The sequence below is a fragment of the Mustelus asterias genome, chromosome 6 (genome assembly GCF_964213995.1).
Source record: "Mustelus asterias chromosome 6, sMusAst1.hap1.1, whole genome shotgun sequence".
Taxonomy (NCBI): Eukaryota; Metazoa; Chordata; class Chondrichthyes; order Carcharhiniformes; family Triakidae; genus Mustelus; species Mustelus asterias.
In genome coordinates this window covers 121,713,260-121,731,298 of record NC_135806.1, presented here as the reverse complement: position 1 = coordinate 121,731,298, position 18,039 = coordinate 121,713,260, and the positions used below count along the sequence as shown (strand labels likewise).

Sequence of the window (18,039 nt, the reverse complement as noted above, 5' to 3'; positions counted from 1 at the left end):
CACTTTGGAAGGAGTAACAGGAATACAGAGTACTGGGCTAATGGAAAGATACTTGGTAGTGTGGATGAACAGAGGGATCTGGGTGTCCATGTGCATAGATCCCTGAAAGTTGGCACCCAGGTTGATAAGGTTGTTAAGAAGGCAGATAGTGTGTTGGCTTTTATTGGTAGAGGGATTGAGTTTCGGAGCCATGAGGTCATGCTGCAACTGTACAAAATTCTGGTGCGGCCGCACTTGGAGTATTGCGTACAGTTCTGGTCGCCACATTAGAGGAAAGATGTGGAAGCATTGGAAAGGGTGCAGAGGGGATTTACCAGGATGTTGCCTGGTATGGTGGGAAGATTGTATGAGGAAAGGCTGAGGGACGTGAGGTTGTTTTCGTTCGAGAGAAGACAGTTAAGAGGTGACTTAATGGAGGCATGCAAGATGATCAGAGGATTAGATAGGGTGGATAGCGAGAGCCTGTTCCCTCGGATGGTGATGGCTAACACGAGTAGACATAGCTTTAAATTGAGGGGTGAGAGATATAGGACAGATGTTAGAGATAGGTTCTTTACTCAGAGAGTAAGGGCGTGGAATGCCCTGCCTGCAGCAGTAGTGGACTCGTCAACATTAAGAGCATTCAAATGGTTATTGGATAAATATATGGATGATATTGGAATAGTGTAGGTTAGAGGGGCTTTAGACTGGTTTCACTGGTCGGCGCAACATCGAGGGCCGAAGGGCCTGTACTGCGCTGTAATGTTCTATGTTCTATTGTAGCCAGGACCCAAATTAATAAAAATAAAAAGCCACTGGAGATACTTCAATCTTTTATGAGGTTTGGGGGGATTAAGGCCATAGTTCCTTTTTTAACATGAATACCATCAGCATTCCACTTTTATATGTTATGCAACACAGTAGATGTGCTAGGCACTAGCGCTATCTTAAAAAGAGAATTCTGTAATTGTTAAAAATATGATTCGCTAGGACACAAATCTATTAAAGAAACAGTGCTGAATACAGAATTCATGGCAAAAAGAGGGTATTCGGCCCATTGTGTCTGCACTAGCTCTCTGAGTGAACAGTTTAATTAGTGCCTCTTCCCACCTTCTCCCCATAACCCTGCACATTGTCCCTTTTTAATTAACAGTTTATTCCCTTTTGAAGGCCTCGATTGTACCTGCCTGCACCACACATTCAGGCAGCGCATTCCTGGCGTGCACAAGTGGGTGGAATTTTTCAAAAGAAAAACTAAAGGCTGGATTTTCTGGCTGCACCCATCCCAAAACTGGAAAATCCCACCCGAGGTCAACAGAGCTTTCCGTGGTCCGCCCCTCACCTGCTCCAATTCGTGTGGCGGGCGGAACGGGAAGGATTCTCCAGCCGTGCGCGCCCAAGACCGGAAGTTCATGCCTCAGCTTAACGGACCTTTTAATGGTCCGCTGAATTTTCTGTCTCACCCGCAACAATTCCCACGGCAGGCGACATGGGAGAATTCCGGCCTAAGTGTCACAACGGTGAAAATACCAGAGCAATCTCAAATTGTGACACGGATGTCAAATTCTTTTCAAAGATTAATCACTTATTATTTAAAAATACATATGATTAAGAATGGATTTACGATGATGATATATCTTGTTGGTGACTGCAGCAGCTTTTCCCTTCTGCATTTTAAAATACCTTTTAGCTCTTAGCTAGAGGCACTGATCAGAGGGAATCTTCCTGCTGTGTTGATGATACCACCAACGCTTAACAATAAGGCAAAATCTTCCACAGACTGTTTTCACCTCCCCGGTTTTGTCCAAAGCAATTTTTTAATGTAGCTGCCAAGCCTTTTACAGTTGACGAATCATTTACTTGTTTATCCTTTGTGAAAATAGCTTGTTCGCACCTAAACTAAGCTCATAAAACTGTGCAAAACCAAAAAGCCACGTTGAATTTGATTTGCCTGCCATATCCTCCTTTAGTACCACATCTATGTTGCTAGTCCTGTTGAACACACCAGCTCTATAGCTGTCATGCTCCAGTGTAAGACACCCAGGGTCACTTTTCAAGGACTGATGTGGAACGACCTGCTACCCCATTCTGTGATTTTGGCAGGGCAACCAACAGGAGGCTTCACTTGCTTTCAGCATCCCTCAACTAGGAAAAAGATGAACAGCAATTCTCTCTCCGGATTACTATCCTAACAGCGGAACAAGAGTAGATTCATTCTTTCGAATCTATTCAACCATTCAATTAGATCATCACTGATCTGTATCCTAACTGTATCCACCTGCCTTCGGAGAACCCCACTCTCCTTTGTGTGAAAATGTGCTTCCTGACATCACCCCGAAGCAGTGTAGCTTGAATTTAAGATTAAGCCCTGAAAGGGATTCAGGCCTCCAGAATCTTGTATACTGCATGCAATATGTGGTAATGTGTTGTACCTAGGGAACAACTGCAATTTAAGAGTATATACATAAAACAGTTCTGAGAATACACGTGAAAGTCAAGAATGTAGAGATTTCCCTGGACTGTATGTTGCTATTCTTAAATGTCTGTATGTTTTATTTCCAAAGCACACTTTCTGGATAAGATAGTGAAAGGTACTGCATGTTTTCTTTTGCTGTTCTTTTTATGCTGTCTCTGTATATACAGTAAATAAGTAACTGACTTTTTCTTTGTTTGCATCATGGTTTCATTGTTCAAGCTTTTGTCAGATAACGCATTAATGAGGCATTTATACTGAGTTATGTCTGCAATATTTGTTACAGCAATTAGTACCTGAAAATCTTTAAAGGCAATTAGCTGGGCGGCACAGTAGTTAGCACTGCTGCATCACAGCGCCAGGGACCCGGGTTCAATTCCCAGCTTGGGTGACTGTCTGAGCGGAGCCTGCACGTTCTCCCCATGTCTGCGCCGGTTTCCTCCCACAATCCGAAAGACGTGCTGGTTAGATGCATTGGCCATGCTAAATTCTCCCTCAGTGTACCCGAGAAGGCGTCGGAGTGTGGCGACTAGGGTATTTTTCACAGTAAAACTTCATTGCAGTGTTAATGTAAGCCTACTTGCGACACTAATAGATAAACTTTCAAGGCGCAAATAGATTTGCGTGAGATTCATTTGCTCTCTCGTTGTAGCTGTTGTCACAGATTCTAACTCACCTACTGTGGCACCCGCAAAATTGTTCAAAAGTAATTGAGAGCAGTTCATCCCCGTTACACATTAATAGTCGACGCAGGAGGAAAAAAAATGAGCCGCAGAATGTTTGAGGATTAATTCCATCCTGCAGGAAGAAATCATTTGTAACAATATCAAGCACTGTTAGTGGCTATCTGTGAAACTGTTAAGTGGCTCGGGGTAAATTTGATACAAGTTTAATGATGGTGGCACCTCCTCATCTTTCATCAATAGTATTTATGTGTTTCAACAGCATTTCTGAAATATGTTACTTAGCTTGCAGGAACGTTCCTGTAGCCGCATTTCCAGCCGTGTCTTATTTAAACTGATAGCTTTGACAGTAAAACCAGCCTTCATTATTAAGGGCAGGAGTTTTGTTCGACTCACTCATATCTTTGTAATTGCGAGCATCCTTTTTCTTCTGTTTTGTATGAATACAGATTCTGAATATGCCATTACTTTTAATTATGTTTTCCACAATTTTCCTCCTTGTCCATAATAGCAGACAAGATAGGATATAAAGGTAAAGACAAAAGCCCCGGGGAGATTGTTACGGACAATCCCTCTCTGCTATCTGTCTTCAAGCACGTCATTTAGCGTGATTTTGTTTTTTCCCATTTTCACGTTTCTTTGGTTGACTTTTTTTTTCTGTTCAGGCTTTTAGTCTATGTTCATTGTGGTTCTTATGGTTATTGCGTTCTGTCCGTCTTAAGTCGTTCAACATGCCAAGCTGCTGTTTCTGTTGAATACCTTGTCTGTCCCGTTCAGCCCATCCGCAGCCTTGATTAGGTGCTCAGCGCTCACTTGTTTCCTGGCCTTTGCTTCCTCCTTTGAAAGGAATGTGAATTTTTCAAGCTTAAAAAGTTTTTTTTTTAAATACAATAAAGTATAGTTATCGACACCTTACCTATACTTTGTTCATCTATTTCAGTTACCATGATTTCACATGAATAAGCACCAACTGGAAAGGCCCACGAAGCAGGAGATTCTGTCTGAAGTGTGGGAGGGGTGGTGGGGATGGTTTGGGGACGGTGGGGGGGGGGGGAATGTGGCTGGAGACAGAACCAGATACGGTCCTTGCCTCCAAATGGTTCATGCCGAATTGGTGTGCTAATCTTTATATGCGGGGGAGTTGTCCGGCAATCCACATTGTCCTGTGCTGAAGAGTTGTCCACAAGAGGATGAAAGCAGAGGAAAATGGATAGAAAATGCATGCCAGGTCTATTCGTTCTTCGGAAACAAATCCCAAGGTTTCAGAACAAAGAACAGTGCAGCACAGGAACAGGCCCTTCGGCCCTCCGAGCTTGCGCTGATCGTGATGCCTGCCTAAACTAAAACCGTATGCACTTACGGAGTCCATATCCTTCCATTCCCATCCTATTCATGTATTCGTCTAGTTGCCCCTTAAATGCCGTTATCATCCCTGCTCCCACCACCTCCCCAGGCAGCCCGTTCCACACATTCACCACCCTCTGTGTAAAAAACATGCCTCGCACATCTCCTCTAAACTTTTCCCCACACACCTTAAACCTATGCCCCCTAGTACTTGACTTTTCTACCCTAGGAAAGAGCATCTGACTGTCCACTCCGTCCATGCCACTCATAATCTTGCAGACCTCTATCAGGGCACCCCCTCAACCTCTGTCGTTCCAGAGAACAAACCGAGTTTATCCAACCTCTCCTCATAGCCAATGCCCACCAGACCAGGCAACATCCTGATAAACCTCTTCTGTACCCTCTCCAAAGCATCCACATCCTTCTGGTAGTGTGGTGACCAGAATTGTAGACAATATTCTAAATGAGGCCTAACAAAGCCCTTCAGATGTTTAACTGGTTGAGTGTAAAGCACTGTCCGGTTTAGATGTGAACCACATGGAGCCAGATTGAATTCCTGACCTGTTCTCCGTGCTCTCATCTCTACACAGACAGCAACTGAAGGCTGCAATTCAGAATTCCTCAGCTAGGAATGGGAAAAGTATTTGAGGTTTTGATTCCTTAAGAGGAACAAGGTTGGCCCTGGAACCTGTCCTATCTTCTGTGTAGATAATGGCTGCTGAGCATATTAACTCCATCTACCCGGCTGGTATCTTAACATACCTCCCTAACAAAAATCTACTCATTGCAGCTTTGGAATTTTCAACTGACTTGGCCTTAATTGGAGTCAGTTCCAGAATTGTATAATCTTTTAGGTCCAGAAGTGCTTCCTCACATCATCCCTGTTTCTAGTTTTAAGATGATGCCTATGTCTTTTAGAGAAAATACTTCCTTTTTATCCCCCCTATTCAATTCATTGGCCATCTGAATACCCTCAATTAGATCACCATATATAATCACCCATACGCAATGGATCACAAGTGACACTTGCTGGAAGAGGATTTTGATGAGGCTGAGGTTCCATTTTTAAGGGTTAACTATTTTTCCTCATGCATAAAGAATGACCGGAATGAGGTCTTAGGGGGTGGGGAGGACTGGCACCTGCAGAACCTTCTGACAGCTGAGGAGAAGTGCTTTGAGAAAAGGAGGAGAGAAATTGAGTGGAGTGATAAGAAACTACGCTGCTACTGCATGAACACTCAGTGGCAGGGTTGCTGATCCAGGATCATCAGTTCCTGGTGCATCAGGAAGGCAGGTAGATCATAGCACGAGTGTAAAATCTGGGCACTCTGTGCTTATTTACAGTGGGTAAGACGTCTCTTCAGGTTAAGCCTGAACGACGTAGTTCACATGCTAAGCCTGTAGCTGCAAACAGATCATTCCATCAGTTTGACTGGCACTTACATAGAAACATAGAAGGTAGGAGCAGGAGGAGGCCATTTGGCCCATCGAGCCTGCTCCGCCATTCATCACGATCATGGCTGATCGTCCAACTGGATAGCCTAATCCTGATTCCTCCCCATAACCTTTGATCCCATTCGCCCCAAGTGCTATATCTAGCCCCCTCTTGAATACATTGTGTTTTGGCATCAACTACTTCCTGTGGTAATGAATTCCACAGGCTCACCAGTCTTTGGGTGAAGAAATGTCTCCTCATCTCTGTCCTAAATGGTCTACCCCGAATCCTCAGACTGGTGACACCTGGTTCTGGACACCCCCCACCATTGGGAATATCCTCTCTGCATCTACCCTGTCCAGTCCTGTTAGAATTTTATAAGTCTCTATGAGATCCCCCCCTCATTTGTCTGAACTCCAGTGAAAACAATCCTAAGCTAGTCAATCTCTCCTCATACATCTTGCCTAGTTTCATAAGGACTAAACACATTAGACACACTGACCAACCATTTGTTGTTCTTGGTTATCTTGTGTTGCAATTTAATGTCCTCCGCCCCCCGCCCCAACTTAATGTTTTTCCCTGTTAATGCCCTGCCACACTGCAGGTCACTGACAGTGAAGACCTGTTCCCATGCCTCCACCGAAGGTAATTGGGAGATGCAGGAAAATTTCAACAAAATTCCCTCTCTTTCACCTTCCCAGATGTTCCTCAATGAGATCAGACTCAAGGGAACTCATTGGGAAAGGAATCTTTGGGTGGCAGCCAGTGTTCTGTTCTAAAAATTGTAATTAGTTACAAGGCTTTTATTGCCTTTTCAAACTTTAACGGGAGTCATCAAATTTTAAAATGCATACGTGCTTTTTGCCATAATTCTACCGCCCCGCCCGCCACAGGAATTGGGGCGGGCAAGGGGCGGACAGTGGGAAGGTCCGTTGACCTTGGCTGGGATTTTCCAGTCTTGGGTCAAGCAAGGCCATAAAATCTCGCCCCTTATGTCTAGTGAACAGTCAAGGCTTTCTATCAGGAGTAGTAAAAGGACAGAATGTCCCCCCCACTCCTCATCATGCACCTACGACTCAGCCTAGCAATTAGTCTGTCTGCTCTGGGAATGTCTCAGAACCATGGAGTCGTGGTGAATTTGGATCATCTCTTTACTATGAACTGGTCCATTGGGTAATGGATTGAACCACAATTCACTTGCCTTTCTTAACAGGCAACGGAGTGATGGAATTTTTGTCTCCTTGCCTTGACTGTACTTGCATCTAGTCCTGACAGGTAAAAGGGACAATGTTGTGTACTCGCACGCCATCTCGTCCAGAGGCACCCTGGTGCGGAATTTCCTCGCAACTGTTCCCGCTCCATCACCATAATTCCACTGGATGAGCAACAGAAAACCATGTTGGCAAAGTTATGGGCCACAGTTCTGAGGAAATCTCAGTGAATTTCACAGGAACTGAATTGACCTTTACTGGACCTAACCTGGAATTTCACCTTCTTGTAATTGGAAAAGGCATTTTGTTACAATTCACACTTCTTTCCATTATTTTCTGTGCTGTCTCTCTATTGAATCTTCACTCTGACTGGAGGCCTCCACAGGCACATATTTGGTCTCCCTGGTAACCATAATAATACGAAGGAGAATTATGGATAATTTGAAATTCCTTATAAGATTCCTGGGTGTAACATAATTTTCATCAAAATGTGACTTCATCATACTCCTTCAGCCAACTATATTTGCATAGATTACACATTTGGATATGATACTGCAATTACCACACAATGATTTTCTATGGACTGAAAGATATTTGTGCCTTTCAAAGAGTGACAAATATTCATCATTTCTAATGCAGAAGGGTACGGTTTATCCATGTGAAATTATGGTATCTGTGCTTCAATAAAAGGCTTCGAGCTAGTGATCCCCCATGAGTGTTTATTTGCATACCGCAGCAACAGAGGTTTATCTTTAGCATTTATTCTCTGTATTTTTTTTCCCAGAGGGTTGCCCTGGCCTTTGCAATAGTAATGGGAGGTGCACCCTGGACCAAAATGGCTGGCATTGTGTTTGCCAGATGGGGTGGAGAGGAGCCGGGTGCGACGTTGCCATGGAGACTGCATGCTCTGACAGCAAGGACAACGAAGGAGGTAAGAACACAGACATTTGACCCTTGCCACTGTCCACGCCCGAAAAAAAGGTTAACAATGAATGACACAAAACATTGGTACAGATTTACAGCCAACTGACTCGAGCTTTGGAATAATGTTTGATACTTTCTGGAGCCTTTCATGCATGTTAAGCAGACGGAATTAGAATAGGTGATTGAGTTAAACAATGTGCAATTCAAATACGGTTTCACAGCAAAAACAAATAAAGGGTTTTGCAGAAGTGTGGTAAAACCTTTTATAGAATCAGAGAATGTTTACGGCACAGAAAGCAGCCATTTGGCCCGTTGTGTCAGTGCCAGCTTGGAAATGAGTCATCGAGCCTAATCTTACTTTCCAGCATTTGTTGCATAGCCCCGCAGGGTTACACAGCCCTGAGGTGTATATCCAGTCACTGTTTGAATGCATTGATGGTTTCTTTCTCGACTACCCTTTCAGGCAGTGAGTTCCAGACCCTCGCAACCCACTGGGTGAAAAGAATCTATCCCCATCTCCCCTCTAATCTTCCTATCGCAAACCAGCCTCCCATCCATTAACTCCATCTACATTTCCCTCTGCCTCGGAAAAGCAGCCAGCATAATCAAGGACCTCACACACCCCGGACATTCTCTCTTCCACCTTCTTCTGTCGGGAAAAAAATACAAAAGTCTGAAAAAACGTACCAACTGACTCAAGAACAGCTTCTTCCCTGCTGCTGCCATCAGACTTTTGAATGGTCCTATCACACATTAAGTTGATCTCTCTCTTCACCCTATCAGTAGCTGCAGCACTATATTTTTTTTATTCATTCATTTATGGGACATGGGCGTCATTGGCTGGCCAGCATTTATTGCCCATCCCTAGTTACCTGAGAGTCAACCAGATTGCTATGGATCTGGGGTCACATGTAAACCAGATCAGGTAAGGACAGCAGATTTCCTTCCCTAAAGGACATTAGATATATTCTGCTCCCTCTCCTTTCCTCCTCCCCATGTCCTCTATAAACGATATGTTTTGTCTGTAAAGCTCGCAAAAAACAATGCATTTCACTGTATCCCAATAAATGTGACAACAATAAATCAATTCAATTCTACCTGTCACTTTAAATCTATGCCCCCATTCCAACATGTAGACATATTATTCAGCTGAAGGTAAGAATCAAAGAGGTCAGCCTTACTTTTCTATTCATCAATGATGAAATTTACCATTTATATAGATGATCTGGAGGAGGGGACGGAGTGTAGGGTAACGAAGTTTGCAGACGACACAAAGATAAGTGGAAAAGTGAATCGTGTGGAGGACGGAGAAGATCTGCAGAGAGATTTGGACAGGCTGAGTGAGTGGGCGAGGATATGGCAAATGGAGTATAACGTTGATAAATGCGAGGTTATACACTTTGGAGGAAATAATAACAAATGGGATTACTATCTCAATGGAAACAAATTAAAACATGCTACCGTGCAAAGGGACCTGGGGGTCCTTGTGCATGAGACGCAAAAGCCCAGTCTGCAGGTACAACAGGTGATCAAGAGGGCAAATGGGATGTTGGCCTATATTGCGAGGGGGATAGAATATAAAAGCAGGGATGTCTTGATGCACCTGTACAGGGCATTGGTGAGGCCGCAGCTGGAATACTGTGTGCAGTATTGGTCCCCTTATATGAGGAAGGATGTATTGGCATTGGAGGGAGTGCAGAGAAGGTTCACCAGGTTGATACCGGAGATGAGGGGTTTGGATTATGAGGAGAGGCTGAGGAGATTGGGTTTGTACTCGTTGGAGTTTAGAAGGATGAGGGGGGGATCTTTTGGAGACTTATAAGATAATGCGGGGGCTGGATAGGGTGGAGGCGGAGAGATTCTTTCCACTTAGTAAGGAAGTTAAAACTAGAGGACACAGCCTCAAAATAAAGGGGGGTCGGTTTAAGACAGAGTTGAGGAGGAACTTCTTCTCCCAGAGGGTGGTGAATCTCTGGAATTCTCTGCCCACTGAGGTGGTGGAGGCTACCTCGCTGAATATGTTTAAAGCGCGGATGGATGGATTCCTGATCGGTAAGGGAATTAAGGGTTATGGGGATCAGACGGGTAAGTGGTACTGATCCACGTCAGATCAGCCATGATCTTATTGAATGGCGGGGCAGGCTCGAGGGGCTAGATGGCCTACTCCTGCTCCTATTTCCTATGTTCTTATGTTCTTATGTCCAACCCGAATGTTCCAGTCTAGTCCACGGTAGCACGGTGGCATAGTGGTTAGCACTGCTGCCCCACAGCGCCTGCGACCCGGATTCGATTCCCGGCTTGGGTCACAAAGAACAAAGAAAATTACAGCACTAGAACAGGCCCTTCGGCCCTCCAAGCCTGCACCGACCATGCTGCCCGACTTAACTAAAACCCCCTTCCCTTCCGGGGACCATATCCCTCTATTCCCATCCTATTCATGTACTTGTCAAGATGCCCCTTAAAAGTCACTACCGTATCCGCTTCGACTACCTCCCCTGGCAACGGGTTCTAGGCACCCACCACCCTCTGTAAAAAATCTGTCTCGGACATCTCCTTTAAACCTTGCCCCTCACACCTTAAACTTATGCCCCCTAGTAATTGACTCTTCCACCCTGGGAAAAAGCTTCTGACTATCCACTCTGTCCATGCCTCTCATAATCTTGTACACTTCTATCAGGTCTCCCCTCAACCTCCATCTCTCCAGTGAGAACAAACCAAGTTTCTCCAACCTCTCCTCATAGCTAATGCCCTCCATACCAAGCAACATCCTGGTAAATCTTTTCTGTACCCTCTCCAAAGCCTCCACATCACTGTCTGTGCGGAGTCTGCACATTCTCCCCGTGTCTGCATGGCTTTCCTCCGGGTGCTCCGGTTTCCTCCCACAGTCCGAAAGACATGCAGATTAGGTGCATTGGCCATGCTAAATTCTCCCTCAGTGTACCCAAACAGGTGCTGGAGTGTGGCGACTAGGGGATTTTCACAGTAACTCCATTGCAGTGCTAATGTAAGCCTACTTGAGACACTAATAAATAAACTTTAAAACTTTACTGCAGTTCTCGCTATCTCCTCCAGCCCTAACTGTCCAGTCCAGTCTAATGCAGTCCTTCATGTTCAACCAAGTCCTTATTCCCATGAGCAGCAGTACATAAATGCAACATTTCTCTTAATTCCAGCAGAAATCCTTCATTGGGTTCAGTTCCCATAGGCACTGATCATCAACTAATATTGTAACCAAGTGGCCATTATTCTCATATCAATTAACATTGAGCGTTAACAGACGGTCAAAGCCTTGTCCTGTTCTCATCTGCCATCGGCAGAAATGCTTCCAGCACCTTCTCTCAAAGACAATGAGTCACATAGATCTCTGATGCTTTATTCATATGTACTGAAGCCATGTGTAACATCCACTAGCCTAGCTGAAATCAGCTCAGAATGGGGATCAAAACTGGGATGGCCACCCTCATCATTGTCCAGGTACCCACTGGCAAGTTTTTTTACACAGAGGGTGATGGGTGCCTGAAACTCGCTGCCGGGGGAGGAAGTGGAAGCAGATACGATAGTGACTTTTAAAGGGCATCTGTACAAATACATAAATAGGATGGGAATAGAGGGATATGGTCCCCGGAAAGGTAGGGGGCTTTTGTTCAGCCAGGCAGCATGGTTGGTGCAGGCTTGGAGGGCCAAAGGGCCTCATAGAAATCATAGAAACCCTACAGTGTAGAAAGAGGCCATTTGGCCCATCGAGTCTACACCGACCACAATCCCACCCAGGCCCTACACCCATATCCCTACATATTTACCCACTAATCCCTCTAACCTACCCATCTCGACACTAAGGGGCAATTTTAGCACGGCCAATCAACCTAACCCACACATCTTTGGACTGTGGGAGGAAACCGGAGCACCCGGAGGAAACCCACGCAGACACGAGGAGAATGTGCAAACTCCACACAGACAGTGACCCAAGCCGGGAATCGAACCCAGGTCCCTGGAGCTGTGAAGCAGCAGTGCTAACCACTGTGCTACCGTGCCGCCTGTTCCAGTGCTGTAATTTTCTTTGTTCTTTGCTCTTTGTTCTGAACATTAGGGGAGCTCTAAAGTATACATTTTAATGAATAGGGTTATCTGACACTTGTCTATCTTGGAAATGATATGGGAAGGGCTCCACTTGCTTCCAAAATGGTCACTATCTTCAGAGTTTTCGCAAACTCAGCTCTCTGGAAAATGAGCTCCAATGTTGTGGAATGTAGTCGTGTTACTGTATTGCTTTCCTCCACGTGAGGAACGTCACTTTGTTGTTCCCTTGCTAGCTTGCTTGTGGACAGATTTTCCAGCAGAAATGATCGCCGGTAATTATTTGAAGTAAGACACTTGACTGCAATGTTAATTTGGAAATTAGTTCAACAATTTGCATTCATGACATGTGTATGGCAAGTCGCCCTGACTCCAATTAATAATGCAAAGTTTCCAAAATAGCTGGTTTGAGTTACTGCTAACTTGGTCTTAACCATAGAATCATAGAATCCCTACAGTACAGAGGGAGACCATTCAGCCCATCAAGCCTGCACCAACAACAATACCCCCAAACCCTATTCCTGCAACCCCACATATTCACCCTGCTAATCTCCCTGATACTGGTAGGCAATTTAACATGGCCAATCCACCTAACCCACACATCTTTTGGACTGTGGGGGGAAACCGGAGCACCTGGAGGAAACCCACGCAGACACAGGGAGAATGTGCAAACTCCACACAATCACCCAAGACCCAAATCGAACCCGAGTCCCTAGTGTCGTGGGGCAGCCATGCTAACCACTGTGCCACCGTGTCTTCTTTTCATTTTAGTTAGAATTATTTAACTGCGAAATATTTTTGAAGTAACTACTGGACATTTTCTTGAAAGCCTGATCTATATTTCAAAGAAGAAAGAATGAAAGAAGGAAGTTGCAATTATTTGGCGGCAGTCACCACTTTAAGACATCCCAAAATGCTTCACCAATGGTGTACTTTTCTAGTGCAGTCACTATGGTAACGTGGGAAATATTTAAGCTGAAGTCTCTGACGGGTTGTGTTTGTGTTAAACACAGGCCGATGGGGAGAAAAGAACTGGCAGGGATTTCCTTGGATGTTCTTCTGATCAAATACCATTCTCACACCGGAAGATGGGCAGAAACGTTGTATGAATGGTGACTGATCAAGAGAACCCTTGAAGCAATCGCTGGCTTTTGTCTCTGCCAGCTGAAAGCTCCGATCTGTGTGGCTCAATAGCCTTAGACTGCATGCTAATAGCTACAGGTCTAGAACACTTGACACAAGATGCCCTAATATATCTACTCCAGTTTGCATGATTCACCCAGATAAGGAAAGCCAAGCAGCTTACAGGCTCATCCATCCATAAGGAAAACCAAAACTACTGGTGTAACATTAGCAGCATTTTAACACAGCAAAGGCCTGAGTAAGATTGATGTTGGGCTAAAGAAAGAAAGATGAGGAGGGATGGCCATAAGCTTGATCACAGAGGAAGGTCTGAAAGGGGGAGATGGAGATTTATAAAGCAAGTTCCAGGGAGTGGAACCTAGGTGATCGTAGGCTCAGCCGGATATGGCAAAGCAAAGGAAGGAACATGCGAACAGGAGGCTGGAGTCAGGAGAATCACATTTGCTGTTGGTGGGGCATCGTGGAGTGGTCGGAGGTTGTAGGCAGAGGAAAGGTTACAGATGTGATTATAAAGTTTCTGGGGGCAATCTTACCAAAAACATTCGAAGTGCCAAACGAGCGTGAAAACAGGAGAGATTTGCACCCATTTGCTATCTTATGGCACCTAGAAAAAAAGAAGCAAAGTGTGATTCTCGCCAGGAGGGGGAGTAGACAGAGTCTATTCTCACTGGGAAGGCTGCTGACTGCTAGAGGGCACTATTGCTCATTCGCCTGATCTCCCAATGCACTGTGTATTATATCCCACTCCCCCGGACATCACCTCTCCTTCCACCCCGACTGCTCCGCCCTCCCCACTGATCACGTACCCTCCTCCCGGTCACATTGCAGCCCATCCCACTCACCCCTCCACTGCCCGGCCAACGCTGTCCACGTTGACAACCTGTCACCCACCCCTTCCCCCCGCCCCGGCCACCCTGGTCGATTGCCCCCCATCTCAGCAATCCCCGACTGCAGAGTGTGCAGCTCACTGTGCGCAGCCTTCCCTTCAAACCCCACCTCCTCCCCTTAGGCCCTGCCCTTCCCCTTAGGCCCCGACCTTTGTTGGAGGGCATGCGATGGAGTGACTCCAGTGAAAGCGATAAGCTTTTGGGTTAGCGGGAATCACTGCTGCTCCTCCTACCCCACAAGCAGTGCTGCGAAGCATTTCAAGTCTCTACAAAGGCACCTGGCAGATTTCAAAAGGCCTGGGAGAACCAGCCAACCAGTGGTAAATTTGTAAAGTAAGTTAAGCATCGATGTCCATTATTGTAATGCTTAAATGGACGACCTGCCTCCTGGGAGTGAGTTTGCTATCTGGCCCTTGTTCCATCTCTGTTTAACCAGATTTGATGTGGCGATGCCGGCGTTGGACTGGGGTAAACACAGTAAGAAGTCTAACAACACCAGGTTAAAGTTGGACTTTAAGCTGGTGTTGTTAGACTTCTTACTGTGTTAACCAGATTTGGCCAGGTTGGACTAGGTTTGTGATCCTTAAACTTCATCCAACCCCAACTCCCTCCCCGCTGCCCACCATTTTAAGGGTTAATATATTGTGTTGGGGCTGTGAGCTGAGACTGACAATCTGACTTTAGCTTTCCTGTGCATCTGTTTTGTTGAATGTTTCCCTGAAGTGACACATGACCAAAACTGGATTCATTGGTAAATGGCTGCAAAATGACAAACCCCAGCATGTTCTCTACTACTATGACTGTGTCAATGGCATTTTGCAAAGTTCACCAGTCGTGCCGCCGGGGATGCCACTGTGGGGGTGCGGGGGTTGAGGGGGTGGGGGGGGGGGTGGGGTTCGCTGTTGATGGGAATGGAAGATCCCACCAGCAGGAAGGGCTGGAGGAAAATTCAGGCCGTTATTCTCTTTCTTGATTGTGGCTCCGCAGTGAGCGGACATGTTGAGGGCCAAGTCGACTGAAATGCCATGATCTTATTCAACTTCACAATAGTTTAAAGTTTATTTATTAGTGGCACAAGTAAGGCTTACATTAAAACCGCTATGAAGTTACTGTAAAAATCCCCTAGTTGCCACACTCTGGCGCCTGTTCGGGTACACGAAGGGAGAATTTAGCATGGCCAATGCACCTAACCAGCACGTCTTTCAGAGTGTGCGAGGAAACCAGAGGAAACCCACGCAGACATGGGGAGAACGTGCAGACTCCACACAGTCAGTGAACCAAGCCGGGAATCGAACCCATGTCCCTAGCGTGTGAGACAGCAGTGCGAACCACTGTGCCACCGTGCCACCTAAATAGGTTATTTAGGCCCATTCATGAGGTACACGGGTTGACCATTGCTTTTTCCCAGCTTGGACCACCTCACACATGCCCATATTGAACTCCATATGCCATTGCATCTTCCCTCTCACCGATCTGTCCAGTCGGTTTTGTACTTCAGATTCTCCAAGCTTTCTGGTACAGTATAGAATTTGATCAGTCTTCACGGAGATTCTGACTCCAAGCCATTGTTGTAAATTAGCAGCTGTAATGGTCTCAACACAATCCCAAGGCAGTCAATTCAGAACATGCCCACTGCCCTGATGTTACTCCTCTTAACAAGTACACACTGCTACCTTTCAGCCAATTTTGCTTTCCATTCCCAGATGCAGCATTCTAGCAGAGGGTCAGAATATCTTTGGACATTACAATGAAAAGGCATATTAGTGGTGTCATGAACAGTGGAACAAGCTGTATTATTCATGATATTCTTAACATTCCTTTAGCTTCCAGCCTCAGAGATTATTCCAACTTCTTCCTAGCGGCATTGTGAATAAAGCAGATACATTGACTCTAATAAATTGACTCCGCGATAGTGTTAATGTATATTTAGGTTTACAGTGCTGGTCTCCTTCTCCTTGCAATCAATAAATCTTCAAATCTGCGTGGCAGACTGGGAATACAGAACGCATGAAACAGACTCAGTGAATGAAGCCTTTAAAAATGAATAAGGAAAGGCAAACTACAAACGCAAATCCACATCAGTCAGAACTTAGTACCATGGTGAGTGTTCTCCATTAAACACAATGTCCTGGTGAAGTGATTAACTGGGTTGATATATGGCATTCAGCACTCTGATAGGGAACATGAAGAAAAATAGAAAGAGCAGCTCATTTGAAAATATAGCAGATGCAATTTAATACATGGGAGGGGGGGAAGTATGGAGGAATATAGGAATGAGCGGTAAAGAATGATGAAGCAACAGAAAAAATGGATTTAAGTCCGCAATTTCACCAAATTTCAAAACCTCATTATTTTCTCCCGACCCTCACCAGTCACAACCTCGTTACATTCAAATGTCAAAGAGGGATTATTTTTTGATAAGTGCATCCCTTGTCCTCACTGGAGTCACTATAGTACAGAAGGAGGTCATTCAGCCCATCATGCCCATACTGGAACTGTCTTCTTTGTTCATTCATAAGATGTAGGCATTATCAAAAAGGCCAGCATTTGTTGCTCATCCCTACTTGCATTTGGGAAGATGGTGGTGACCGCAACTGAAAGGCTTGCTCATTCACTTCAGAAGACAACAAAGGTCAGCCTTATTGCTGTGAGCCTGGAGTTAGATATTGACCAGATGGGATAAGGACCCCAGATTTCCTGCCCTGAAGGAAATTAATTAATCAGATTTCTTTCTTTTTAACAACAATTAAGATTAACACAACCCCAATCCCAGACAATGACCATCTCCAGCAAGAGAGAACCTAACCCTCTCCCATTGACATTCAATGGCATTATCATCGCTGAATGCCCCACTATCATCACCCTGTTACTATTGACCAACCGTTTGAATGCTGTGGCCACAGGAGCGGGTCGGAGGCGAAGAATTCTGCAGCAAGTAACACATATCCCGACTCCCCAAAGCTCGGCCCTGACAGATATTAGCATTTAATTCAGTAGAGTCTGCATGTTCTCACTGTGTCTACGTGGGTTTCCTCCGGGTGCTCCATTTTCCTCCCACAGTCCGGAAGACATGCTGTTTAGGTGCATTGGCCATGCTAAATTCTCCCTCAGTGTATCCGAACAAGTGCCGGAGTGTGGCGACACGGGGATTTTTACAGTAACTTTATTGCAGTGTTAATATAAATCTACTTGTGACACTGATAAATAAATTAATAAACTACATTCTCAAGGGCAATGAGGGATGGATAATAAATGCTGGGCCGAGCCAGCAATTTTCACATACCACAAAAGTATAAATTAAAAACAAGAGTGGTTGGTTTTATCCTTGAGAGTCACTAATGCAATTATGGGATTGCAGAACTTTGAAAAGTGTGAGTTTTTGAGAGTGTGAATTTGTTCACATATTTTAAATGATGGAAGAAAATAGACCCATTTTATTTGTTAAAAGAGGATCTCCCCCGCCCTTGATCAGCTGTCCACTCTTTGTGCTGGCTGAGGAACATCATCGCTGTGGCAGGTTGACTAAATATTTTGTAAATATTGGTTGGGCCTCACAAAACTATTTCTGATTTTGAGGAGGATGTTGACCTTTGCTTATTGATCCAATTAGTGCACTCATTAACTACGACGGGGATAGCTGCATCCCTGTGAAGTCACACCTGTGACATTAGCTGAGTCCTCGGAAGACAAAGAGCTGGATTGAAATCATACCCCAAGTTTCCAGATCATAGGAATACTGTATGCAGTGTGTCGAAGAGATAGTGTGACATTAGCGAACTGTAAAATGTGGAGGTTGGAATTATGTCTTGTAACTCCATCACAGGTATTTTACTCCCAGCTGTAAAATGGTGTAAAATTTGGCGGCACGGTGGCACAGCAGTTAGCA

At 45.0% G+C, this 18,039-nt stretch overlaps 1 protein-coding gene across 2 annotated transcripts in view; it reads left to right on the top strand.

Annotated features, from left to right (window-relative positions):
• The window catches only part of tenm3 (teneurin transmembrane protein 3), a 593,227-nt gene that overhangs the window by 458,284 nt on the left and 116,904 nt on the right, over positions 1–18,039 (top strand). For both annotated transcript variants that reach the window (XM_078215101.1, XM_078215099.1), the window contains one exon: positions 7,910–8,056. In XM_078215101.1, the coding sequence (XP_078071227.1) occupies positions 7,910–8,056 (147 nt within the window). The remainder of the gene's footprint in view (positions 1–7,909; positions 8,057–18,039) is intronic.